The 27,433-nt window shown below is 43.7% G+C and overlaps 1 protein-coding gene across 1 annotated transcript in view; it reads right to left on the reverse strand.

Moving 5' to 3' along the window:
- The window catches only part of LOC146867688 (calcium homeostasis modulator protein 2-like), a 102,506-nt gene that overhangs the window by 29,613 nt on the left and 45,460 nt on the right, over positions 1–27,433 (reverse strand). The window contains exon 2 of the mRNA XM_085606691.1: positions 19,407–19,994. Within this exon, the coding sequence (XP_085462817.1) occupies positions 19,407–19,949 (543 nt within the window). The 5' untranslated portion in view covers positions 19,950–19,994. The remainder of the gene's footprint in view (positions 1–19,406; positions 19,995–27,433) is intronic.

Genomic DNA, 27,433 nt, shown 5'->3' on the forward strand with positions numbered 1-27,433 from the left:
ATATATATAAATATACATACATATATATACACATATATATATATATATATATATATAATCCAGAAACGAAGTACCACTCGCGCTCTCAGACAGCCAGTAATGCAGAAACAACGAACTTCAATCCATAAGAAACTGGGGGTTTATTCAAATCATAGACCCACCGTGACGCGTTTCGCCACCAGAGTGGCTTGTTCACACAGCGTTGCGAAACCAGAAACACCATTACATACAGCTTGTCATGAAAACAGAAAGAGGACTTACGTTACAGATTAGTAAAATCAACGGATACATATTGAACGCCATCTTGGCAAGTGCAAATGCTGCTACGTTTCCATTGACACAACATCGTTATTCTAGATTCTTTCGTGATACATTTTATAACTTACAAAAATTAACACGTATCAGTTCTCCACATTATTTAAACAATTACGGTATGGCAATGCTCGAAAATCGGACATAGCACATGCTTATGTCCGAACCCTATTACGGTAAGTAACCCCATCAGAGTACCTGGGGGGGGGGGGGGTTGATGCTTATATATATATTCCCAAAATAGTGGGTAATAACAGAATCTGCATGGGACTCATAATATCTTGTATCTAATTCATAAACATATAGCGAATTTTGCGTTTAAATAATGCACAGTGCTTTCCCATAATTCATATCAAGGGATAACTGCTTCCCAGTGCAGTTATACTAGTTCAACCTACATAACCATAAATAACTGTTACACGTGTATCACTCCTGTCAAAAAATCTCTGACCCTTGTTAGTGGGTAATGACAAACATCGGAAGTCAAATCTGTAATTATCATAATGTTGCCTTTGTCTAGTGTCTCATTCACCCCCATACCTCACCATATTGTGAATACCAATAGACTATACAAATATCAGTTAAATCTTATCTCACACAGACGTCGGATGATCTGAAGAAAAGGGTAGGGATCTCATTTAGGACAGCCAATTATTCCCTTCCTTTTCTTCCTGTAGAAAAAATATATAATAATAAATATTAGCATTCGCCCTTATAGTAGGACATTTCAAATAAAAACATTGTTATTCATTTTGTAAATGTATGGCCATTTCCTCGTCACAATTATGTCCATTAGGGAAGAGCGTGCACATACCTATTATGTGCCTCGATTCTCGCTGTCTTAGTCTTAACCCCTTCGATGCTCATGACGGAATAGTTCCGTCATGAGCATCGGTTGAGCTGTGCTCATGACGGAACCGTTCCGTCATGACCACGCCCGCGCTAGAACCCTTCAGCACCGCGGGGGAATCCGCGCAGCGCTGAAGGGGTTAAAACTCTGTTGCCACCTCTAGCTCTAGGTAATATCTGCTCAATGGTAAAATATGTGAGTTTAGAGTAATCTGAAAAATGATGACTAGCAAAATGTCGCGCAATCGGATACTGTTTGTCATTATTTGTGATTGCCCGCATGTGCTCCATCACGCGTTTTTTTGCCATATGTGTAGTACTGCCTACATACCGAAGTTTGCACGGGCACTCCAACACATAAATGACAAAAGAAGTTGTGCAATTCAAGATGTTTGTCATTACCCACTAACAAGGGTCAGAGATTTTTTGACAGGAGTGATACACGTGTAACAGTTATTTATGGTTCTGTAGGTTGAACTAGTATAACTGCATTGGGAAGCAGTTATCCCTTGATATGAATTATGGGAAAGCACTGTGCATTATTTAAACGTGAAATTCGCTATATGTTTATGAATTAGATACAAGATATTATGAGTCCCATGCAGATTCTGTCATTACCCACTATTTTGGGAATATATATATATAAGCATCAATCCCCCCCCCCCCCCCCAGGTACACCGATGGGGTTACTTACCGTAGTAGGGTTCGGACATAAGCATGTGCTATGTCCGATTTTCGAGCATTGCCATACCGTAATTGTTTAAATAATGTGGAGAACTGATACGTGTTAATTTTCGTCAGTTATAAAATTTATCACAAAAGAATCTAGAGTAACGATGTTGTGTCAATGGAAACGTAGCAGCATTTGCACTTGCCAAGATGGCGTTCAATATGTATCCGTTGATTTTACTAATCTGTAACGTAAGTCCTCTTTCTGTTTTCATGACAAGCTGTATGTAATGGTGTTTCTGGTTTCGCAACGCTGTGTGAACAAGCCACTCTGGTGGCAAAACGCGTCACGGTGGGTCTATGATTTGAATAAACCCCCAGTTTCTTATGGATTGAAGTTCGTTGTTTCTGCATTACTGGCTGTCTGAGAGCGCGAGTGGTACTTCGTTTTTGGATTATGTGACATTACCGGTTCTGCTCCGCCGGTCTCGCGCCACCCCTAAAAGGATTGAGGGCACCGAAAGGAGGATCTTGTGTATATATATATTATCTACTGGCGGTCGCCAGTAGATAGTTATAGTTAGGACCGTGTTTCCATAGGAAATCCGCAACATTCTATTTTGAATAACTTTGGCGCCGATTGACAAATCCTCGCGAAATTTTCAAAATAGGTGGGGCGCTCCGCTCCTTCCCTGAAAGTCTCGGGGGGATTCGTCAAGCGGGGACTGAGAAAAAGGGGGGGTCCCAAAACGCGTTTTCCCCATGCATTTTTCCATAGGACCTTTAGTCCAAGCTGCAGCCCGAACGGCTGAACAGAATTACTTGAAATTTGGCAGAGAGGTAGTCCTCAGGTCAGGGATGGTGTAAATCTGTTCAGTATTTCCTGAGAAAATAGCATTTAAATCAATATATATATATCTATAGGCGCGCTCCGAGCGCGTACCGTAAGCTTACCGTACGCGCACGCTGCCGTGCGCGAGCGCGATTCTGATTGGTTGTTAGATCTTAGTAAACATTCGAATCGGACGAAACCAGGAAGTGTCGGCCGCCATTTTGTCTCTCGCAGTCTGAGGGGGTGAAAAACAAAGGTGGATAACGTGAAAAGGGGGCAGGCCGGACAGTTCCTGACCCCCTAGCCTTGGTCAGGGGGTCCCAGAAGGACCCCCAAGGGCAAAAATGTATTTTAATTTTTTTACGAAAAATCGCGGAGTGCGCGTAGCGTACGCGCACGGTAGAAACTGAAAAATTCCGCGAACTACGCAACGTGGGCGCGCAGTGCATGAAGCGCACCGTGCGCCCACAGCGCGCGCGCGGTGCGCAAAGCGCCCTGTGCGTGCACGGTACGCGCACGGTGAAAAAACTTTAAAAAAATAAATAAATACATAAATTAGCATTTAAAAAAACTTACAAATTCACTGAAAAAACCATAGGTTTCACACACGTTATAGTTAGGAATTAGCATTTAAAAAACCTTGCAAATTCACTTAAAAAACCATGGTGAAAAACCAATGAAATTCCCCCGTTATAGTTAGGTCAGATAACTATAACTCGCGCGCCCGCAATCCAGTGCTCATGACGTCACATATTACATCACTCATAACATGGTCAGTGGCATTACTCATGACATCACCGATGACATCATCCTTGTGATAGAGTGGCAGTCGCGCGAGTTATAGTTATCTGACCTAACTATAACGGGGGAATTTCATTGGTTTTTCACGAGTGAAATGCCCAGCTAACTATAACATGTGTGAAACCTATGGTTTTTTAAGTGAATTATATATATATATATATATATATAGATAGATATATATATCCCACGTTTGCAGTCTCAACAAAAATCCGTATCCACGGAGAAGATAGAAACCACGCAGATCCAAAGTAAGGCACAATAGTTGATTTATTTCAAAGCCGAGTCTTCACAAAATCTGACGCGTTTCGGGCATCCGCCCTTGCTCACAGACAGTCAGTAAAATAAAATGAGCCCATTTTATACATTGAGACTTTCAATTGGCTGCACTTTTTTCACCATTTTTTTCACCATGTGATATTTAAAAAGTGAAGACACACTACTCATTGATATATAGTCTGTTTTCCAAACAAATTCGTGTCAGACCAAATGGCACAAAATTCATAAATAAATAACAGGCTAAAATCCAAAAAACCACTCAGGCGTAAATCAAATATTGTAGAACAGTTGAAAACATATATACATACATATGTAGCTGTCTCGCATAAAATGCATTTGATATATTTAGTAAATGTCATAATGGTATCCAATCTCAATTGACTGTGCAAATCACGCAATACAGTGCAAATATTATGGATTAAAATTCATTCTATCATATAAAAAGACTTTTTTCTATACTGTGCAAATTACGCAAAAAATGTAAACACAATAAATTGTGCAAATAATGCAATTATGTCAATAATCCAGATTTGTGGATACGGATACCAAACCATATATGACAAGACACGATGCGCCTAACAGCATAAAATGCATTTTTCAATATTAGAATAGTAATATAATTCTATTTCACGCCTGAATGTTTAATTCCACAATATTGTTAAAATAAATATTATGGTCTGAACAGATATATTATTGAGTCTATGTCAAATAGGTTAAGTGAAAAAAACACAATTTATGTATCCCTAAACCATGTAATCAAACATGTGGGGAAAGAAATTTTTTTAAACTGTGTTTGAAAAAAGAAGAAAAAATGGGGCAATAATCAAAATTCATAATATATTAACATGGAAAGCGGCAAGGCATAACACTCTAAGAAAAACTGATCATAGTTAATATATAGTAAGATGTTAAAGAAATACATGTAGGTCCTCCGTTGTATTAAGCCCATTTGGAAATCTGCTATCTAATTTTAAAATGAATTCCGATTCCAATCTTCTAAGCGTTTTGTCACGATCACCGCCTCTCTTGGTTTTTGGAACTGAGGCGATTACAAAATAATTGAGGCATTGTAAATTATTGTTGTGACAAGCTCTAAAATGCCTCGCCACCGGATACGATGTATCATTATTTACAATGGCACGTAAATGCTGAAGAATTCTAACGTGTACAGGCTGTCGGGTACTCCCAACATATCTAAGATCACACGTACAAGTTAGTACATAGATGGCAAATTCAGTTTTGCAAGTAAAGGATCCACGTATATCAAATGGATCTGGGCTGAATGGCGTGCAATATTGGGTTGTATTCTTACCAAATTTGCACGCTCTACATGTAAAACAACGCTTAAACCCCGGCCGGGATTTCAACCACTCTTCTTGTTTTCTGAGTTCAGGGAAATCATGACAAATCTGGGTTCTCAAAGAGGGTCCCCTCCGATAGGTTATCGTGGGTCCATCTGATATTCTTGGTTTTAAGACTAAATCAGTTTTTAATATTGGCCATCTTTCTTGAATAATGGATCTGATTTGTCTTGCCTGTTTACTATAGGCTATAATGAGTCTGGGCGATTGATTGTTATTTGCGCAATCACTATCTGGAGAAATTTTGGATGTTGGTAAAAATAGTGATTCGCGAGTTCTAGCTTCTATTTTAAGAACTGCCCCCCTCAAGATGGATTCCCTGTAACCCCTTTGTCTGAATCTTTCCAGGGCTTCAGTTTTGCAAATTTCAAAATCATTGGCTTCACTACAAATCCGTTTGAGCCTCAAAAGTTCTCCAAACGGAATATTATCTATGACATGTCTAGGATGTGCACTGCTGGCATGAAGAGTGTTATTGCCAGCAGTGCTTTTGCGATAAAGTTTAGTGGCCAAATGATTCTGATGTATAAACACTTTAACATCTAAAAATTCAGCTTCACATTCACTGATAGAAGAAGTGAATCTAAAATTTTCCTGATTGGTATTTAAAGAAGTAACAAAATTAGTCGCACTGGCATAATCACCACGCCATAGGACAAAAACATCATCAATAAATCGCATCCAAAGTACCACATGTTCATTGTATATATCGTGATGTACCAGTCTGAGGACATGCTCCTCCCACCAGCCAACATGTAAACATGCATAGCTGGGAGAGAAGCATGCCCCCATCGCTACACCACGTTTTTGAATGTAAATGTCGTTCCCAAATAAGAAAAAATTATTATTGAGGCACCAACTGGTAAGTTCCATTAGTAACTTGTTATGATTATAACAGTTAATAGGCCTTTTGCCAAGGAAAAATTCCAAAGCTTTAAGCCCAGATGCATGGTCAATACTTGTATATAGCGACTCGATATCTAATGTAATAAATAGCACATCTTCGCCCCAACATGCATTCTCAATTTTACCAATAAAGTCCTCAGTGTCTCTAATATAAGTGGGAAGACCCTTCACCAAATCCTGCAGGAAGTAATCGATATATTCAGTCACATGTTCCGCTACTCCTGCAATGGCCGAGATAATGGGCCTACCAGGCACTGGAACAACCTGTTTGTGGACCTTGGGCAAAAGATACAATTTTGGCAGTAGAGGATGCTCAACATGTAGAAACTCAAATTCATGTTTCGAAATCATGCCTTCTCTTTTCCATTTCAACAGAAGCTTTCTCAGTACTTCTCTAGCTTCATTGAAATCCTTGATAGTACTCTTAGAGTAGCATGATGGATTATTGAGTTGGTTCATTGCTTCTTTGATATAGGCTTCTTGTGGCCAGATAACCACGTTACCTCCTTTGTCCGCAGTGGCCACAATAATCCTATGATCTTCACTTAATTTTTTAGTTAACAATGAATAATCCTTTTCATGTTGGCTTTTGTATCTTTTTTTGTGCTTTATCCTGTGGTATAGCTTTTTAAGGTCGTTCACAATTATGTCTTGAAAAACATCAATAGAATCCCTCGGCATTGTGGGGATAAATTTTGATTTGGGCTTGAATGGGCTTAGGTTGGCTCCCAATTGTTCAACCGTGGCCATTCTGAGCTCCTCCTGAGTGGAAGTTGTATCAAGATCAATTGTGTCATTAATAGCCAGTTGATGCATAGTCAAAAAGGTTCTAGTATCCTTAGCATGTAAGTTCAAAGTATTCATGGCCACAGCGGTGCTAGTGGTTGATTCTTTCTCATTTTCATTTTGACCCTCCTTAACACAAAAGAACTTCTGTAGTTTCAATTTTCTGATGTATAAATAGACATCAACTCTCGTTCTCGTGTAGTTGAAGTCTGAAACCGGACAGTATGTTAATCCAAGACTTAGAAGTTGTTTCTCGGCTTCAGTTAGAGTGACTGTGGATAAGTTTATAATTTCATTGTTTATTAATATTTTTTTCGCCAATATTGCTTTTTTTGTTTTTTGGGCGATTTTGTACTTTTTCCGACGTTCACTCCTCCTTTTATTACATCTTGTTCTTTTTGCTGATGAGTCTTTTGCGGTGGTTTGGTGCGTGGTCGAAGTGTCTGGAGCCTGTCTGACACTAAAAAATCCACCTCTTCTCCTAAATTTAGAACACATGTATTGGGATCCCATGAGCTGCAGCCTTCCTCGTCCGAAGAGGGCCCACTTGTTAATGATTCAATATCACTTGATTCCTGATTGATATTGATTTCTTCATTAGATACTGCAGAACTCGATGTTGTAGCACAATCTATGGGCCTTGTAGATTTTGTCTGTAGTAACTGTTGCGCAAACTTTGTTCTTTTAGCGTTATCGAATTTTCTGGCAAAGGTATAAATACGACCCTGAGCATAGTCCTCCTTGTCACGGGCGAATTTATATACTTTACGCGCTTTAATTTTGTCCTCCTGTTTAGCAAGCCTTTCATTAATCAGTTTGCGTGTTTCAGTGATTAAAGCATTAGGCTCGAATTTCCCCAACAGGTCATTAATTTCTTGGATTTCTCCCATTAGCGCTTCTCTATCGATAACCGCATATTTGACAAGAATATGTAGTAGCTTAGCCGAAGATTCCAAATTGGCATGGCCCCATTCCTTTAGCATATTTGGATTAGGTTTCTCAGAGCTCGGCGCCAACAGTATTCGAAGCCCCCGAGGCACACGGTTCTCTTCCAAATACATTGTTAATGATTTGTGCTCCCACCACTTTGACATTTCTTGATACATGCATTTTTCCAACCTTTTTAACGCCGCTTTAATTTGAATTTCATCAGAATTGTCACTTTCAACTTGTTCAGAAACATTCTTATTAGCTGAATTAGTTATAATTTTAGGTAAACTGGAATAGAGTGCAGCCACCGCCGCTTCTCTACCACGGAGAATTTCTTCTGACATAGTGAAACACTCGAATTGCTTAAAAGTTTTAAAACGTTGTATTCACCTGAGCAAAGAATTCGCCTCCAGGTTTTGAACGCTCTGTGCCAAACAACCTCCCAACCGTGCCAGTAGTCCCGGTTCACTCACCGCAAAGGTTACTTTTGTTGCAGTATGCTGCTTGATGCTGAAAACAGACACTGCTCGTAAATCACCTCCGCCTGAGTTTAACGAACCCAATGATCATGGGGGCTGCTGTTGAAGAAATCCCTTTGAAGGAAAATAACACGAGTTGATTGAACACAGCAGCCAGCTTTCAGGGAGTGGAAATGCCTCGGACGCAATCACCTTCCGACATTTAAATCCCACGTTTGCAGTCTCAACAAAAATCCGTATCCACGGAGAAGATAGAAACCACGCAGATCCAAAGTAAGGCACAATAGTTGATTTATTTCAAAGCCGAGTCTTCACAAAATCTGACGCGTTTCGGGCATCCGCCCTTGCTCACAGACAGTCAGTAAAATAAAATGAGCCCATTTTATACATACATACATATTATCTACTGGCGGTCGCCAGTAGATAGTTATAGTTAGGACCGTGTTTCCATATTAAATTTCAAAATTCTATTTTGAATAACTTTGGCGCCGGTTAACGAATCTTCGCGAAATTTTCAAAACTAATGGGGTGCTCCGCTCAGCTCCTACCCTGAAAGTCTCGGGGTGATTCGTCAAGCGGGGGCCGAAAAAAAAGGGGGGTTCCAAAACGCGTTTTCCCCATGCATTTTTCCATAGGACCTTTAGTCGAAGGTAGAGCCCGAACGGCTGAACAGAATTACTTGAAATTTGGCAGAGAGGTAGTCCTCAGGTCAGGGAAGTGCCTTTTGCATATATGGAGTCAATCTGTTCAGTAGTTCCTGAGAAAATTGCATTTAAAAGCACATACATATCTACAGCCGCGCACCGTGCGTGCACCGTGCGCGCACCCTTACGTGCACGAGCGTAATTCTGATTGGTTGTTACATGTCAGTCAATGTTCGAATCGGTCGAAATCAGGAAGTGTCGGCCGCAATTTTGTTTGTTTTCAGTGCGAGAGTGGAAAAGGAAGGTGGTGAACGTGAAAAGGGGGCAGGGTAGAGAGTTCCTGACCCCCTAGCCTTGGTCAGGGGGTCCCTGAAGGACCTCTAAGGCAGAAAAAAACATTTAAATTTTATTTATTTTTTAAATCGCGGGGGTGCGCGCATGGTGAAAAACCATTATAAAAAAAAAAAAATTGAAAACGTAGTTTATTGAAAAATAAATATATAAAAAAAAAAATAAGACATACATAACTTAGCATTTAAAAAACCATAGAAATTCACTGAAAAAACCATAGGTTTCACACACGTTATAGTTAGGAATTAGCATTTACAAAACCTTGCCAATTCACTTAAAAAACCATAGGTTTCACACATGTTATAGTTAGGTGGATATTTCACTCGTAAAAAACCAATGAAATTCCCCCGTTATAGTTAGTTGAGATAACTATAACTCGCGCGACCGCCACTCTATCACAAGGATGATGTCATCAGTGATGTCATGAGTGATCCCACTGACCATGTCATGAGTGATGTAATATGTGACGTCATGAGCAGAGGATTGCGGGCGCGTGAGTTATAGTTATCTCAACTAACTATAACGGGGGAATTTCATTGGTTTTTTACGAGTGAAATATCCACCTAACTATAACATGTGTGAAACCTATGGTTTTTTAAGTGAATATATATATATATACATACATATATATATATATATTGTTTTTTGGGGGTCAGATGGGTAGTAAATAGGGGTAATTAGGAGTTTTTAGGGTGCATGGATGGGTAGTAAGGAGTTTTAACAGTTATGGGATAGGTGCAATACAAATACGTTTTTCGGGCTCAGGGATCAGTAGTGTGTAGGGGAAGTAAGGAATTTTAGGGGTTGAGGGATGGGTAGTCTATAAGGGTGGTAAGGAGCAAACACAAAGAGATCATGGACGGAGCGCTGAAACTTTTCAGACACCCACCCGAAGTCACAGATCTGGGTTGAACTCATCATCTTTGTTTAGCTCACTTTGCCACGCAAGTTCAGACCCAGCCATATGCAAATCAATCTTGACCCTGTTCCTCATGGGAACAGTCCAGCCCGAACTGCCAAGCCAGGTCTTCCCTGGACTGGAAACACGCATCCTGGGACTGGTTTCGGGGTAACACCCCTCATCAGCCAGGCTATCTTGAATCCAGTGGCAAAGTGAGCAAGGGACCCACGTCTGGGCATACCCTGCTAACTTAGAGCAAACAAAGCAAACACAAGGAGATGATGAACTGAGAGCTGAAACTTTTCAGACACTTACCCCAAGTCACAGATCTGGGTTGACTCCATCATCGTTCTTTAGCTCACTTCTCCACCCCAGTTCAGACCCATATGCAAATCAGTCTTGACGCTGTTCCTCATGGAGTTTTTAGGGTTCAGGCATGTGTAGTGAATAGGGTGGTAAGTAGGTTTTAGGTTTCAGGAATGGGTAAAGTATAGTAGTAGTAAGGAGTTTTTTTTAGGGATCATGGATTGGTATTTCAAAGGGTTAAATTTAATTTAATGTAAATATAAATTAAAAATGAAATATTAGAGCAGCTTTTAAAATAAGATTACCTGAAAATTATTTTATTAAATTATTGAACATGACATTGGATTGTACATATATATGTTCCCATGTATCTATATTTGTGTATGCATATAGGTGTTAAAATATACACGTACATATTTATACACATCTATTTATTTATGAAACTATACTAACATCTTTACCTGCGAAGTAAAGTACTTGTGTTGCAAAGTATGCAACGTAAAGCTACCCCGATGTAATGATCATGATGTAATTTAATAGTTTGTAACATAAGCACAAGTCACTTACTTTCGGTAACGATATATCTGTAAGAAACATTAGTAGTGACAGATTCCTTACCTTAGAATTACCCCCAGGCAGCAGACTGGATCCGGAAAGTTTTCGTCAGCAGTACCCCTGCCTACCCCTGCGCGTCCATAGGCGTTGTCGTGCGGCTCCGCGTGTGTCATTGGCGTCGTTGGTGCTGGGATGACATCGCTGGAGCAACTTAGATGCACCCACGCGCCCTGACGTCAGTTCTATACACGACTTTCTGCGCCAGGAACGCAGAGCCATGCAAGAAAATGACCACTGGTGCCATGAAACTAGGGCCCTAAAAGGGATGACCTTTACCCTAGAAATCAGTTTGCAGAACGGGGAGGATGGGTGGGGCGGTAAGGAATTTATCACTACTAATGTTTCTTACAGATATATCGTTACCGAAGGTAAGAAACTTGTGCATCTGAAAGAAACACGTAGTGATAGATTCCTTACCTTAGAATAGATACCCCAGCAATACCAACCCCGGAGGTGGATCTGCAAACCAAGATCACACCAGAAAGTCCTGGAGAACAGAACGGCCAAAGAAGCCGTCTCTCCGGACTTGGCTGTCCAAGCAGTAATGCTTGGTAAACGTGTGCAGAGAGGCCCACGTAGCTGCCTGACAGATGTCATGCAAGGGAACTCCCCGTCCCAATGCAGTAGTGGCTGCCGTCGCCCTGGTAGAATAGACGCGCAGCCCAAGCGGAGGCTTGTTCTTAGCCTTTATGCACAGAACGACCCACTGAGAGATGGTCAGCTTGTGCACGGCCTGACATTTCTTGGCACCCACGAAGCTGGTCATCCACCCGGAACTGATGTGTGCGGTTCAGGTAGAATGAGAGCGCACGTTTTGGGTCCAGACGGTGGAGCCTCTCTTCCTCTTTGAGGGATGCGGAGGTGGGAAGAAGGTGGGCAAAGTGAAGGTCTGCCCGATATGAAAGGCGGTGACAACCTTTGGCAGAAAAGATGGACTTGTCCTTAGAACCACTTTGTCCAGATGGAGAGAGAGAAAAGGATGAAAAATGAAAGAGCCTGGCGCTCACTCACTCTTCTGGCAGAAGTGATGGCCACCAGGAAAGCTGTCTTTAAAGTGAGAAGACGTAGAGGACAGTTGTGAAGCGGCTCAAAGGGAGCACACATCAGATATGTTAGAACCAGATTCAAGTCCCACTGAGGCATTATGAATGGAACAGGGAAAAGATGAGTAATTCCTTTCAAGAATCTATTTACAACTGGGGACTTTAAAAGGGAAGGTTGATCTGGAAGCCGTAAAAAGGCTGAAATGGCCAAAAGATAGACCTTGATAGTGCCCAGAGCAGAGCCCTGCTGGGCCAAAGAAAGAAGGAATTGAAGGACCTCTGAAAGAGGAGCAGAAAGGGGATCAGCAGCCTTTGATATGCACCATGCCACAAACTTATTCCACCTGCAGGCGTATACCGTCTTAGTGGAGGGGCGTCTGACTGCCAAGATTACATCACAAACTTCGGGAGGCAGGCCAAAAGACGTCAACTGCCGCCACTCAATCTCCATGCAAGGAGGTGGAGGCTGGACAGCTATGGGTGGAGGACTGTCCCCTGGTGCTGCAACAGAAGATCCTCCCGAAGAGGCAGTCGGATCGGGGGATCGATAGCCATGCTGAGTAGCTCGGGATACCATACTCTTCTAGCCCAGTCCGGAGCCACCAAAATGACGAGGGCCCAGTCGCACTTGATCTTCTTCAGCACTCTGGGTAGAAGTGGTATAGGCGGAAAGGCGTATAGTAAACCGCAACTCCACTCGGGACGAAAAGCGTCGCCTAGCGAGTACCGCCTTGAAAATTCCAATGCGCAGAACTGATGACATTGCGCGTTCTCTTCGGTGGCGAATAGATCTAACCAAGGCTCTCCCCACTGCTGAAAGAGACCTTACGCCACGTCCGAGTTCAGACGCCATTCGTGATCCATCATGCACCGGCGGCTGAGTTTGTCCGCCCTGGCGTTTAGAGAAACTGCCAGGTATTGAACCACCAGGGAAATACCCTGGTGTTCCAGCCATGACCAGAGGCGCAGAGCCTCCTGACATAGGGTCCACAACCCCACCCCGCCCTGTTTGTTGCAGTACCACATGGCTGTGGTGTTGTCTGTGAACACCTGCACTACTCTACCCTTGACAGAGGGAAGGAATGCCTTCAGTGCACGTCGGATCGACCAAAGCTCCAGAAGGTTGATATGGAGCTGGGACTCCGCCGGAGACAAGAGTCCTCTGATCTCCGCCTCTCCCAGGTGCCCGCCCCATCCCAGAAGGGACGCGTCCATCACAACTGTGTGTTCCGGTAGGGGAAGGGAGAGAGATCTGCCGTTGACCCAATTGCGATTCGTGAGCCACCACTGCAAATGTCGTGCAGTGCCCGCCGAGATCTGGACGTGATCGAACAGGGTGCCCTGAAGCTGTGCCCACTGGAACTTCAGGTCTCACTGCAGAGCCTGCATATGCCATCTGTTATGATCCACTAACAGGATGCAGGAGGCCATCAGGCCCAGTAGCCGGAGGGTCATCCTGACCGAAACCTGGGATAAAGGCTGAAAGATCAGAATCATCGCCTGAATATCCCGGACTCGCTGCTCGGGAGGATAAACCCAAAACTGCGCAGAGTCCAGAACCACTCCGATGAAGAGGAGCTTCTGAGAGGGAATCAGGTGCGACTTCGGCATGTTGATGGAGAACCCCAGCAAATGCAGGAAGTCGGCCGTAGTCTGGAGGTGAGAGACAACTGCCTGGGGCGAACCCGCCTTCAACAACCAGTCGTCGAGATAGGGGAAGATTGGAACCCCTGATCTGCGCAGATGAGCTGCGACCACCTCAATCACTTTCGTGAACACCCAAGGGGCGCTGGCAAGGCCAAAGGGTAGCACGGTGAACTAAAAGTGCTCATGGCCTACCGTGAACCGCAGATAACGCCGGTGGGCTGGCAAGAAGGAGATATGAAAGTAAGCATCCTGCAAGTCCAACGCTACCATCCAGTCTTGCGGGTCTAGGGCAGACAAGACCTGAGCAAGTGTGAGCATCTTGAACTTCTCCTTCCAGAGGAAGCAATTGACGTTCCGAAGGCCTAAGATAGGACGCAGGCCCTTGCCCTGACTTCCTGTTGAAGAAGCGCAAGATGGTCCCCCGACATGCGGTGGTACTGAGGTAGCATGACTGGAGGGGAAGTCTCGAAGGGGAGAGAATAGCCCCCTCGAACAATTTGCAGCACCCACTTGTCTGATGTGATGTTGCGCCAGTGGGGGAGATGATGGCGAATTCTGCCGCCCACTGGCGTTTGATGGGCCTGAAAGGTCGGACTAGGTAGGCTTTGCAGTGGATGCTGCAGGGGTGAGGTGGACTGACCTGGCCGCTGGCCCCCAGAACCGCCTCGACGGTTCCCACGTCCGTGGCTGCGCTGAGGATGTTGCTGTGCAGGCCTGTGGCTCTGGAACAAACGCGCTGGGGCACCCCTTCCGTGGCCACAAAAGGAGCGAAAAGCAGAAGGCGGCGGAGGGCGAGTGGCCGACAGGCCAAAGGACTTGGCCGTAGCCCGTGAGTCCTTAAAACACTCCAACGCACTATCCGCCTTATTGCCAAAAAGGTGAATGCCATCAAATAGCTTGTCCATCAAGGTGTTCTGGACATCCCCTGAAAAGACAGTTGTCCTCAGTCAAGCATGCCGCCGAAGCGCCACCGTCGTGGAAATCGCCCTGCCCAGTGAGTCAGCAGTATCCAGCCCACAACGAATAGTGAACTTTGCTGCGTCTCTGCCAGCTGCCATAGCTTGGGAGAGTACTGTCTGTGCCTCCTCCGGACAGTTGGGCAGCACCTGCGCAACCGTTTCCCACAGAGAGTGGGAATAACGGCCCAAGAGGCATGCGGTGTTCCCTGACCACATCCCTAAGCTGGCAGATCAAAAGAGCTTCTTGCCAAGCTGCTCCAGCTTCTTGGATTCCCTATGCGGAGGTGCGGAAGGGAACGCGCTCTGGGAAGCAGAGGCTTGGACAACCAAGCTCTTGGCAGTGGGGTGTTGGGAGAGAAAGAGGGGATCGCCCGGCGTACTACCACTGCGCACCCGGCTCCCTCCTTCGTAGCCACGGTAGGAGGAGACAGCATGCCAAGGTCAGGTGAGGTGTCAAGACCACTGGCATCCCCCAAATCCTCTGCCCAGTCCGGGTCATAATCACACTGTTGTGTGCGAGGGTCCTCAGACCCCTCCCAGTCCTCCCCTTCCTCCGAAGTCTGTGAAACAGGCTGAAAATAAGGAGGACGGACATAGGGAAAAAATGGCCCCATCAGCGTCGGAATCAGCGTCGAGCAACGCCGATCCAGCACCGTGTCCGGTTCAGGGCTGAAACTGGGGACTACGTGGTACCGAGGAGCAGGCGATGTCGGAGATGGTGCCAGTGGGGTCGACATCGGTGGAGGCGTTATAAGGTCAACCGGCATCGTCTGGGGTCCGATCCCGGGAGGTTCTGCAGCGGCAGAGCCGGAGCCGGAGCAGCCGGCGATGGAAGGGCAGGACCTCCAGTTGGGCCCGCAGGGCCCGTAGGCGCACCGGCGGGGCCAGACGGCTCAAAGAGTCGGGCCATGGCAGCAAGAAACTCTTGCACCTGAGCAGGCCTACCCACCATTTGTGGGTCCGTCGAGGACGTTGCAGGCTCCGCCGGAGCCGCGGGGATGGCACCACCCGCGACAGGAAGTCAAGGAGTGACGACGCATCTTCGACTTCTTTTTGGAATGCTTCGACTTACCTGACCCCGAGTGCGAAGACTTAGATCCAAAGGAACGATGGTGACGGCTCCACAACCAGTCCCTCGACCTCCCACGGGACCAGGACCTTGAGCGGCGCGGAGCCGACTGCCAGACTTCCAGCAACTTTAGGGACCGCTCTCGCAAAGTCTTCGGCGTCATGACCCGGCAGTCGGGGCACGACTTGGAGTCGTGGTCGCGCCCCAGGCAGTAGAGACACATGCGGTGTGGGGCCGTCACCGACATCATGCGGTGACAGTACCCACAGTTCTTAAAGCCGGGCATCCCTATGACACCAGGAGTCGATCGACTCAAAGAAATTGAGACAAAAGGCCTCGAAAAAACTCAGTCAAAAAGTGACTGAGGGTACTTGCTCTTCCCAGATCTCCGCTTGCTGTCACAGAAAAAGAAAGAACTGACGTCAGCGCGCATGGGCACGTCTAAGTAGCTCCAGCGCCGTCATCCCGGCGCCAACGATGCCAACGACGCACGCGGAGCCGCATGAGGACGCCTACTGACGCCCAGGGGTACTGCTGACGAAAACTTTCCGGATCCAGTCTGACGCCTGGGGGTAATTCTAAGGTAAGGAATCTATCACTACATGTTTCTTTCAGATCAGACATTCAACTGCAGCACATTGTAGTTGTGATTTATTAATCTCTCTAACGTCGTTATTTTTTTAAACATTATTGACATTTTGAGCTTTGAACAGTTTAGCAGACATTACTGTTGGTCATATTCGAAGAGCAGCATTTCAAACAGAGCTTCTAGCCATGTAGGTTTAACATTATGATACATGAGACCTCTGGCATATCAATACAAACAGTACTGTTTTTAAGTTCATTGCAATGAGAAAGCTTACATTATAAAATGTGTCTGGTTCGCTAAGCGTAGCTGGGTAGAAACAATAGACTAGCAAAAGTGAACAATGGTGGAGAAGGGAATGGGGAGGGGAAGGGGGGGCACTGTCTGGATGGAGCCTGGTAGTGCTATTTAGCAAATAGGTTGAGTAGACAGAGGCTCCATCGCTCTATCAAATTAGGAGTAAATTGAAAATACTGTAGCACCAAGTTGTTGTCAGTAGCATCACAAGCATCAAGACGCCTAAGGGAGGCAGGTGTTATTGCCTTACTAAGTTATGCTGGAGGGGGAAGCTTTAGCAGGGAGCAGTCTCAGCCATAATGGCTGCTAAGTGTTCTACGAACGATTCCCAAGTCGCCGTCAAGATGCTTTTCTAAGCCCTCTGACCTCTTCTCTTCGCAGTACAAAACTCTCTGACGTAACCAGTTAAGCAGGTTTCAAAACCAGGTTGACAGAGAGGGAGGGACTTTGGGCAGGTGCGGCCAAAGCAGGTAAGAGCAGTGGGACAAGGTTGTGGGGGCGATTCGACAGACGACCACGAGGGAAAATTAAATAAATAATTAATTTACCCTCGTGGTTGTTGTCTGTCAAAATCATCCCTTCCCCCTTACCCCCTGCTTCCCCGGCCCCATCACTCTTACCTGCCCGGGCCACTGCTGACTTTGGGTTTCCAGTGTGAAGCGACCGCTATCTTTGAAAGGATTTGAGCTAAGTTAGCGAGTCATGAATCTGCCTAATCATTTTTAGAATGCTTATAGACTCCCAGTGCTATCAGAGGTCAGTTAAATAGAATTGGTTTGGATGTCCTGGGAGGAGATTGGCTCTTATAAGTCTTCACGAGGAAGCTGCAGCTCTGACAGAAAAGTGGAGGTAGGTTGCCTGCTGGTTCGGTGTAAAGACCAGCGCAGAAGTCTCGTAAGCCTCTGAGAATTCCTTTCCGAGAGTTCTTGAGTGCTATTTATTTATTTGTTTATTCAGTGTTTCCTATAGCACAAATATTACCTGTTGGGTATCAGAGCGCTTCACAATTACAAGGCGTCTATAGTTGCACAAAACACGGTAAGGAGGCATCATAAGACAAATAAAATGTATGAATTGATAACATGAATAAAACAATTCCATCCAAATATAACACATGGATCGATTGAGTATAGGAAGGTAAAGAATAAGTTCACTCACATATAATTCGTAAGGTCTGCCGCTATACACATTAGTGGTGTAATGGGTCATGAGCATCTGTCTGATCACTAGTAAATAACTCCCTGATAAGTGGAGAGGTCTGTTAGGATACATCTTGGGATCATTCTGGAGAGAGCTGATTCAATACCCAGAAGGTCTAGGCAAGCTAACTGACAGCAATGCATTCGATCCACAGTTGATCATGGTAGGACTTTGTTCATTAGAAAGATCTTTGCTTCCCTCTTGGAGACTGACATGGCCAGGATTCTTTTAATGTCTGGAGGTTCCAGCAGGTTTCCTAAGTTTGGTGATAGGAGTTTGGGAAGTTTCTAATAAGATGACCCAGGCTTAATATTCCCCCTGTTCTGTAACCCTCCTCATGGACACGGGCAATCTATTGCCTGTAATTGAAGTGCCGGAGTGTTTCCCATAGGGTCACTTCTTGGGTTTGCATCTCTGCGAGTGCATCCCTGAATACTGATTCTGCTACGAACTGCTTCTCCAGGGCTCTAGTGGTGTCTTCTATGCTAGAGAGTTCTTTCTCTGTCAATGTGCGAGTATGGGAGAATTCATGTAAGTAGTGGACCCTGAGGACCACGTCGAGGGGATGCCATTCTATGGAGCAAGACATGGTGGACCTGGCATTTGTCTTGAAGTAGTCAGTTATGCAGGAAGCCAGTGAGACCTTGAAAGTGGGGGGGGGGGTGTCTTTCATGGTATTACCCTCAAGTCGTCAAGTTGGAATAGGAGACAGCTTTCACCCCCAATGCAGGGAAGACACAAGATAACTGTGGTCTGATATAGGACTACCCAAGTAATGAGATTGGGAAAAGGACAGGCAGAGATGTGAGGAGCAGACAATATGGCCGAGCCGCACATGAAGCTATTGTGGAGGTGAGCAGTAAGAATATAAGCGGATATGATTACGTTGCCTCCAAATATCAGTTACTTTCCAATGGTACAGCTAGACCATCAAAGAGTGAGTATTAGTTGTCGTTGGGGGTTTGTGGCGATGTGGGGTATGATCAGTCTAGGGTTATGTCTAAGACTGCATTGAAGTCCCCACCCAGGATTCAAGAGAGATGGGCACAGGAGGATAGGAACCTAGAGAGTCTAGTGAGAACAGCTAGTAAGTCCGAAATGTTGGCATATATGCTTCCTAGAACTAGAGATGTGCCATCCAGTGAGCGCTCCATGAACACAAATCCACCCTCAGGTTCTGTGACTGTTGAGTGTGATATAAATTGGACCCCTGCAGGGATCCATATAGCCGCTCTTCGGTCATAGGCTGAGTAGCCGTTGGAGTATACCTGCCCGGGACACCATTCCTGGAATCAAGAGCACTCCAGAAAAGAGATATGTGCCCCGGTAATGGTCAGGAATGAGTGTATTTTGTTGCAGTGGCTAGGTGTGTGTCTCCTTTGTATGTTCCATTATCTCTCTAGCTCTATGGCAAATTATTTTGACATCCAAACTGATTTTTTATTCAAAAAACAGATCTGAGTTATCCTAATCAAGATCATATTACTTTAGTGTTAAACGGCATTTAGTTAGTATAGGTTAGGAAAACTGGATTAATAATATACCCTCTAACAACATTATGCCTCCAAAATGTAATGCAAGAAGTACCTGAGATTCATATTTCAATCTTCTGATGACTTCGTCCTTGAACATCAAAACTTCCACTGGAGTATCTTTGCATGGGAACCGCGCCAATGTCTGAGGTCCATGTTCAAATGGGAAGCCTGGTAGGCTCTCAGGTTTGATAAATTCACTGCGGGCACAAACATAGGCCTCACCGCGCAGAAGAGAAATAACAGACCACGTAATGGGAGCCACGATAGCCCTTCCCACAATGCTACCAAACAGTAAGTATGTGGCTGGCGCTGTGCAGTTCTTCACCCCGCGACCCCGACACTCTGCCACCAGGTTCCACGTGTAGTTGTTCAGGATCACTCCAATAAGGAAGAGGACCAGAGCAGGTACCCCGATAGCAGCCAACCCGTAAAGGTAGTTTCTCTCTGGAGAGCAGGGGCAGTGAAAAGCGACCACCGAAAACACTTCCTGGCTGCAAACAGTCCCCAGAGCCACCAAACCGTTGAAGATCACCACATCTTTGCTTTTGAAGAACAAGGACAGGAATTTGAAATTTTCTGCTAACAACGCAGCCATTTTCAGTCCACATTCAGTGCACAGGTAGCTTCAATTTCCTTTACACTGTAAAACAAACAGTAGATTGCCTTTTCTCCAGTGATATATTTGGATTATTAGCAGCACACACAATTTACTTCTGCATTTTGCTAAATAAAGAGACTATCTTAACCACATTCTATTTCAACAAATGACATGAAGTTACCTATGATTTAAATTAAATCGACAGAATTAATGGTTAGGCTCATTTAAACTACATGCAGAATTTTACTCATGTAGTTAAAGCTCAACATAAACAACATGTTTGGAAAAAGCCTAAACCCATTAATCTTATAGTCTAATTTAATTGTGGATGAATGACCTGTTGTTCCGCCAAGGGGACATAGTAAATTACTCCACCCCCCGGGTGGAGGGACAGCCCAACAAATGTATTTAAAAAATGCCAACGAAGCCCTGCACCAAACAGTTTTCTTTTTTATTTTCAAAATCGCCAAACGGGATTCTGCTCCCATGGCAAGGGGAACATTATTACCATTTTACTGTTCCTCTCCGCCAGGGATTGCCTTGTGGTGATGGACAGTACCAAAATGGCTATATGTCCGCACCATCCTAATTGGGTAGGTGGACATATAGCTATTTGTCTGATGGCCATAGTCCATCCGACCACTGGAGAGGTTTGGCTATGGCGGTGCTGGAGTAGTCACCACCGAAGTCAAACCTATGGCTCTGCCAACATCTAAATTGGGCGAGCAGACCATTATATTGGCAGTATGTGTACTCCATCGCAGTTGCGGTAGAGTATACATACCACCAACATAAAAATTAGGCCCTTAGTTATGTACTTTCATCAGCTGCAGTTAACAAAATTCATCCTTCATAAATACAGTTCATTGATTTTGGCATGCGCAATTCTAATTGCTGCTGGTCTTCAGAAAATGCAGGGGTGGCTTCCACCCCTCCCTTCCTCACAGTATCTGCTGGAGTGGATCCACAGAACTCTTGCATTACTTCATCACACAAGGGTCCCATGTGAGGGTTTCATTCGAGGTGGCTTCAGTTTGGTTAGGACAGATGGGGCACTGAAACACTGATTGCTTGGATGAACTACGGGCACTCTTTTGAAGTCAGGCACGCCACACTCACTGGATTAATCTCACGGCTATACTGTATATAAAAAATGACACACAGGCCGTTCCCAATGATGAAGTTAGCAGGGGATTGGATGTCTTGAGAACCGTACTCAACGCGGCCAGTGTACTAAGATTTTAACCTTTTCACAAAGGATTCATCTCATTTCCTGGCTGAAAAGCATGACAATTCTTTGTATCCATCATATGCATTTCTTAGAAGATGTCTCAACAACAGAAGTGCCCTGAGTACTAACTTGCGTGTCTGTGTAACATGTCGAAATGTTTGCTTACATGTAGTAAGCCTCAGAGCACTAAACAGATTGAAATGGGGATATATTTTATTGAATAGAGAAAAAATACTTTTTTCAGAGTATTGGGTATAACCAGTGGTATACTTCTCGCTGGATATTACCCAATGAGAAGATAACAAGAAAGATCACTGTATATCTTTATCTGTACTTTCTCTTCTCTCTAACCTTAAATGGATGACTACAGGGGACTGTCTCTGTGATCTGACCTGTAGAATCCTGAACCACCTTAAGTTTAGGGTAAGTTAGTTGAATGTTAACACAGACTTGTATGTGAATGAACACAAACATGCTCACAAGTTTATGCAGTGTATTTGCAGTAACTTGCACCTTACTCTCAATTGCACAAAGTTAATTCAACAGAGACTTGGATTGGTTATCCTGCTGCGTATGATAATTCAACGAGTTAAAAGAGAGTTCTGCAGTGTCTAAGCATTTTGGATGAAGGCCTTACTTTCGTGATTAAAGTAATCTCATGGTTCCCCCTGTTTCCCCCTGTTATAATATGTATTTCTACAGGTCCCTCTCTTACAGAATAGATCCATGAAGATGACAGCATTAGGCCTTATTATAACTGCATAGTATGACTGTGTAGTAAGGCACGGGATTATAAGAGTTATGACGAACGCCGGAGACCTGGATGAGCTTTCCCAAAGTCGAAACATGTTGCATGATTATACGGGTGAATGAGCCATTACACCTCGTCTGATATCCGAATTGACAATATTTTAATCATAACTGGTGTACCCAACAATAAACGATAATTCTTGGGTATACACCAAGATATTGTTTAACTTTTATCTGGATCCCTGCTACAATCCAGTGTTTACTTATTTAAGAACTCCCAACAATGGTCGAGTCCGCCATGGTACCTACCTACCAAAGTGTGAAAGTCACCTATGATGAAGCAAGCCACAATAAGTTGTGGGTTAGGTGATCTCTCCAAAATTATTTGGGATTCCTGTAGGGTGACCAAAACATCTAGTGACCTGTGCATGTTCAATGCGTTTAAGTCATGGAAGTGTGATCACTTTCCACAGAGCTGCAAAATCAACCAAACACCTGCCCATGGATTGCTGGATACATTCCTCTTTGCATTCCATTGCCAAAGAAACTAATTATAGTATTTTTCAGCTATGCATGTATTTTGCACTATAAGTGAGTCATTTTGACAAGAGAAAACGATTAGGAAGGACGCATGCAATCACCTTAAGCAGATTCAAAACAATGCAGCACCGATGTAAAACCCATATCCATCACAAACAGTCAGCACAGGAGGAAAGTGGTTACACTTCAGGCAATTTCATGTTGATAAAAGATATAACAGCAGACAGCGGCATACTTTGGCAAGGCTGGTGCGAAGATGTCAGGTAGCAGACACATTCGAAATATATTTTAGCCGTATATATATACAGCGTTAAAGAATATATTCATATAGATAAATCCACACGAAAAAGTGAGGTGCAGATCTGGCCATTAGTGGGATGAAGGTTCATACGTAAAAAAAGAAGACTGGATCCATAGTAGCATAAATGAAGGTAGATGGTCAATTACATAACGAGTCACTATGGACATGTACATTTAAAAGCCCCCGCCATTAGGTGTAAGGTAATCTCCCTAAAGCATATGCAACCGAAAGAGGCATCTGATGTGGAAGACCAAGAGGGTTGATGGTGGCTGCACCTATTTCTATCAACGTATAATTGGAGGAATGGAAAATTTCAGAATTATAGAAAGGAGCAATATTAATCCCAGTTCTAAAGAACGTGGTAAACTTAGTCCATCTATTTAGTGTCAAATGCACATGCTGAGCCTGCAATATATTGGAATGATTGATGATGGCTGAACTCATTGGAAGTGAAAGTGTTCCACCAGCTCAAAGTATGCCAAAGATGCATAATGCTATGGCACTGGCAGTTATAACTGCCCTGGGGTGCTTACATTGTATTGTGTATTCGTTGACTTCTTCATAGCCTTTCTTTGAATTGACCGTGTTCTACTGTGGAACGAAATGCTGATTTGGGGTGCTCCTTGCTGTCCGTCAAGTATGGCAAGAAAGTTATATGCAGGCCTTGTGCTATGGTTAGTTGTTTAAAGAATGCCACATTCCTAAAGGAATTCAATGTGCATTGGGACTCCAACAAGAATTGGTACTGGCAACTTATCTGTTCAACATCTATATTATTGACTGTGATGCTATAGAGGTGATCATTAATCGATTGATCATGTCTTAGTAGACTTACGGTGAGTGTCGAACGCACTTGCAAGTCATGTCAACCAGTACACACAGAAGATACATTTTGATAAAAGTCAAATTATTACCTTTCCAAATTCTGAGTTCAGGAGGTACCTATCTGCAGGGGAAACTTTCCTTGCCAAAATAAAAAATATGTAACTATTTGGCAGCATAATTCAGTATAAATGTATCTTGCAAAGAAACTATGAAAAGCAAAGTATACATACTTTTAGTACCAAATATAATAATAACTTCTTAATACAGCAGGTCTCTAACGCAAATTCAGAGAGGCCAGATCAATGGCAAATTTTCAGGTTATTCTTAAAAGATGGATTTAAATTCAGCTAATGTGAAAATAAAATAACACCATAGTAAGTTGTTAGCCTACATATCTGGCAAGGATCCAACACTCCTGGACTTACATATGGCACTCTTGATTTAGACTGCATATAGAGGGTTTCTCTACTGAACAAGGTCCGAATTAGTAAAAGTTGAAATCTCTAAGACGTACAAGGGTGCCTTTACACTTTATGGCTTGTTTCAGACTCCATGGCTTATTTGTTTGGTACTTCAGCACTTGTTTTAAGAAACAACCACTACTTTAAGTTTGAATACAATATAAAGAAGACATTGATGGTATGCTCTATAAGAGCTGAACTCCTGTCAGCTAAAACAAACTATCTACATAGTATTCCATATGTAATGGGAGCTCTAATATTAGGGATCACCCAGCAAAGCAGATGATTACGCGCATCAAATTTGGCCATATTTTGTGCTTAGAAGCCATTGGTCCATGGTATGCAATTCCGAAGCATGCACAATGGCGCTGCTTTTGTTGGGAAATTGTACAAAGCATTGTTTTATCAGTGATGTGAATATATTAGCAAATATTTTAAAGAGGTAACCAATTACTCCAAGTTCCGTTTAGTTACTACATTTTAACTTAATTAATAGATCGAGTTTCTTAAGTTAATTTATTCATTTATATAAATAACATGTAATAATTAGGTTTTAACTGACCTAAATTGTATATGGGGTTTTCATGATATAATCAACAAAAAAACTACAATAATAACATTACCTTGACCTACCTGCCAGATTATTTGTTCAAGATTGCACACACCAGATTTTAAAGATCGTTGAGAGAGAACATGAAGGTCTATCATGGACTGTGATGGAAAGTCCTTACTATTTTGAAACTCCTACTGTTGCATATTTACTCCTTTTCGGCAGATTCTCCTGCTGCAAACACTTTCAATTTTATGAGCCAGTAGTCTACGCAGAAGACATATCTCTAGAAGCTGTTTTTTTTGTTAGTTTTAAAGAATATTTATTGCAATCATACACTTGGCATTGCCTGATCCTCCAAGCAAAAGAATACAAGGCACCACTCCCACATTTTCCAATCAATATAACCTCTGGAAAAAGAAACATATTCAACATTATTAGCACATCTAAAAAATTATAGTTAATCCGCTTCCTCAGGGCGAGGAGGACCCAACGCAAGTGTGGTATTGGGGGATGAAGGGAGAATGAACATAACCTCACATATATTTGTGAAAGAGCAATATGAACAATGTAAACGCTAATGTTAACCATGGGTTATCTCAGAAACCTCTGAGACGTTAGGAGTAGATGGATATTTGGTAAACCATATAGGTTATTCATTAAAACTAACATTACATAAGGGAGGGGCACCTGTGACCCTTTAACCTTTTCAGAACTCTTAAAAAAATCCCAGGTAGAGCCTGGTTGTTAAGCCTTCAGTATGGCTGGATAGCAAAGGAAAGCCTCAATCCCTTGCAACATCAGTTCTTCTTAATCAATATCTATTCTTGTGTTTGTTGTTTCGTGCTATTGGGATCCGGGAATTTTCAGGTGATTCTTCCCACCTACTGCTCTGATGAGAGGATCGTGCAGTGCTGGATTCGCAGGAGAGGAACCAAACCGTCCTGGGAAGTGCTTGTGGCCTCAGGTCTGCATTCATGCTGTAGAAAGACAAATCAGCCTTCCTCCTTTCCCGTTATTGGCTCTACTGCTGAGCAGTGTGTTAGAACAGATTCCACCAACTTTTGTTAAAGTGGGGGAACTAGTGTTGCCCTCCTTTTTTACATCTTTCTGAGCTCCATTTTGTCCTCTGGCATGACCGCATGTGTAAAGGAGTAGAAACTACCCCATGCACCAGCCCAAATACCATGATCTTGGAAGAAACTATGGGCCTATTTTATGACGCCCTACCGCCACTATTGTGCCACATGAACGCCACTTTTTTGACCTTCTGGTGGAGCAATGTGCCACTGGCATATTTATAAGGCTGCGTAAAGCCATGTTACGTGGCTTTTCATGGCCTTATAAATATGTGTATATATCACACAAAGTATGTCTGGCTGTATATCAGGGGGATAGGACAGGAAGGTGTAGTGTCAGGAAAATGAGAGCAAGAAGGAGAAATTCCTTTCAGGGCGAGAACCCTCACTCACCGTTAGGTGACATGCTTCATTTTTGTGTTCCCTCCTCACACCGAGGTGTGGGCTACAACTCCCTGAAGGGAGGAGCTGAAGTCTTTTTCTCAAGATGAGCGATAGATAAGAGGTGAATGAGGGGCAGAGTACAAGGTGAAATACTGATTTAAAAGTTTCTCTTTGGGTCCACTAAAACTTTATTGGGTGGCCTCAAGGACACAGTAAAAAGAGTGAGGACTAGGGTTTGAACAAATATATCCCTATATCCCTAGATGTAGGTCAACATGTTTCTGCCATGTATTTGGCACCCTAAAGAGATCCAGTGGCATTCATCAGGACCTAGTTTACACCTAGTTTACGCATGCACCCATCGGGAAGTCGGAAATACAGCAAAAATACAACTCTTGTGAACCCTTACCACATTCAAACCAAACCCTACTTAACACACCTTGACAACTCTGCAGATGAAGAGGCAGTAGACTGTGCAATCCAAGGACCCCACCTATGAAAAGCACTGCCTGAAAACATTTGCATCATCTTTGAAAAGAATATTAAACCTACGTTTTGGTGAATTCTCATTGTGCCTTCTTCTTCGAGGCAGACATCTCATCAAGGTAAATTGGTTTCCAGCGCTGCACTGCACACCTCTATCCATGTATTCCTAGAGTAAAGTGCCTTGACAAATGTGCCATCTGAATATATATGTTGCCATTATAAATATACTGGCAGAATGTGTCAATATAAATGTGCCACCTGGATCTTATGCCATGATCAGATCACTAAGCCAAACATGGCAGCAGAGTAAAGTGTTTCTATATGCATGATCTCAGGTTATGGCATGATCCAAGATAAATATGACACCAAAATACTGTACAAGATGATTGTTTAAGTGTCTTGAGAGGCATGCCTCCTGGGCCTTTTTCCCCGTCCGGGGAAGTATAAGGTGGGAAACAGATTTGTCGACCTGCCTATGGCCCTTGCCAAGAGACGAGTAGCGATGACCTGGAAAGCCAACACTGGACCCCAAATAGATAACTGGAAGAGGGATCTCACGAGCTGGGAGGAGGCAGAGACGAGTGCACTCCTTAGAGACCAATGGAAGGAGCTGGTGAAAGCCTGGCAAACCCTAGACATTGAAAACGACGAGGCAGAAAATGACGGAAATATGGAGCACCTGACCCAACATAAAGAAGGGGAGGGAGCCCAACCAGATACGTAACACTCACACGTGGAATGACAGACATGTATTACCTAGAATCCCGAGATACTGCTGCAGAGACTAACACAGCAGGTTCAGCACACCCAGCTCAGAACCTGTATACATTGCCTGACCACCCGCAGCACTGATTAGCGAAGATGAGACCACATG

Source organism: Triturus cristatus, chromosome 1_2 (genome assembly GCF_964204655.1).
Source record: "Triturus cristatus chromosome 1_2, aTriCri1.1, whole genome shotgun sequence".
NCBI classification, from domain to species: Eukaryota; Metazoa; Chordata; class Amphibia; order Caudata; family Salamandridae; genus Triturus; species Triturus cristatus.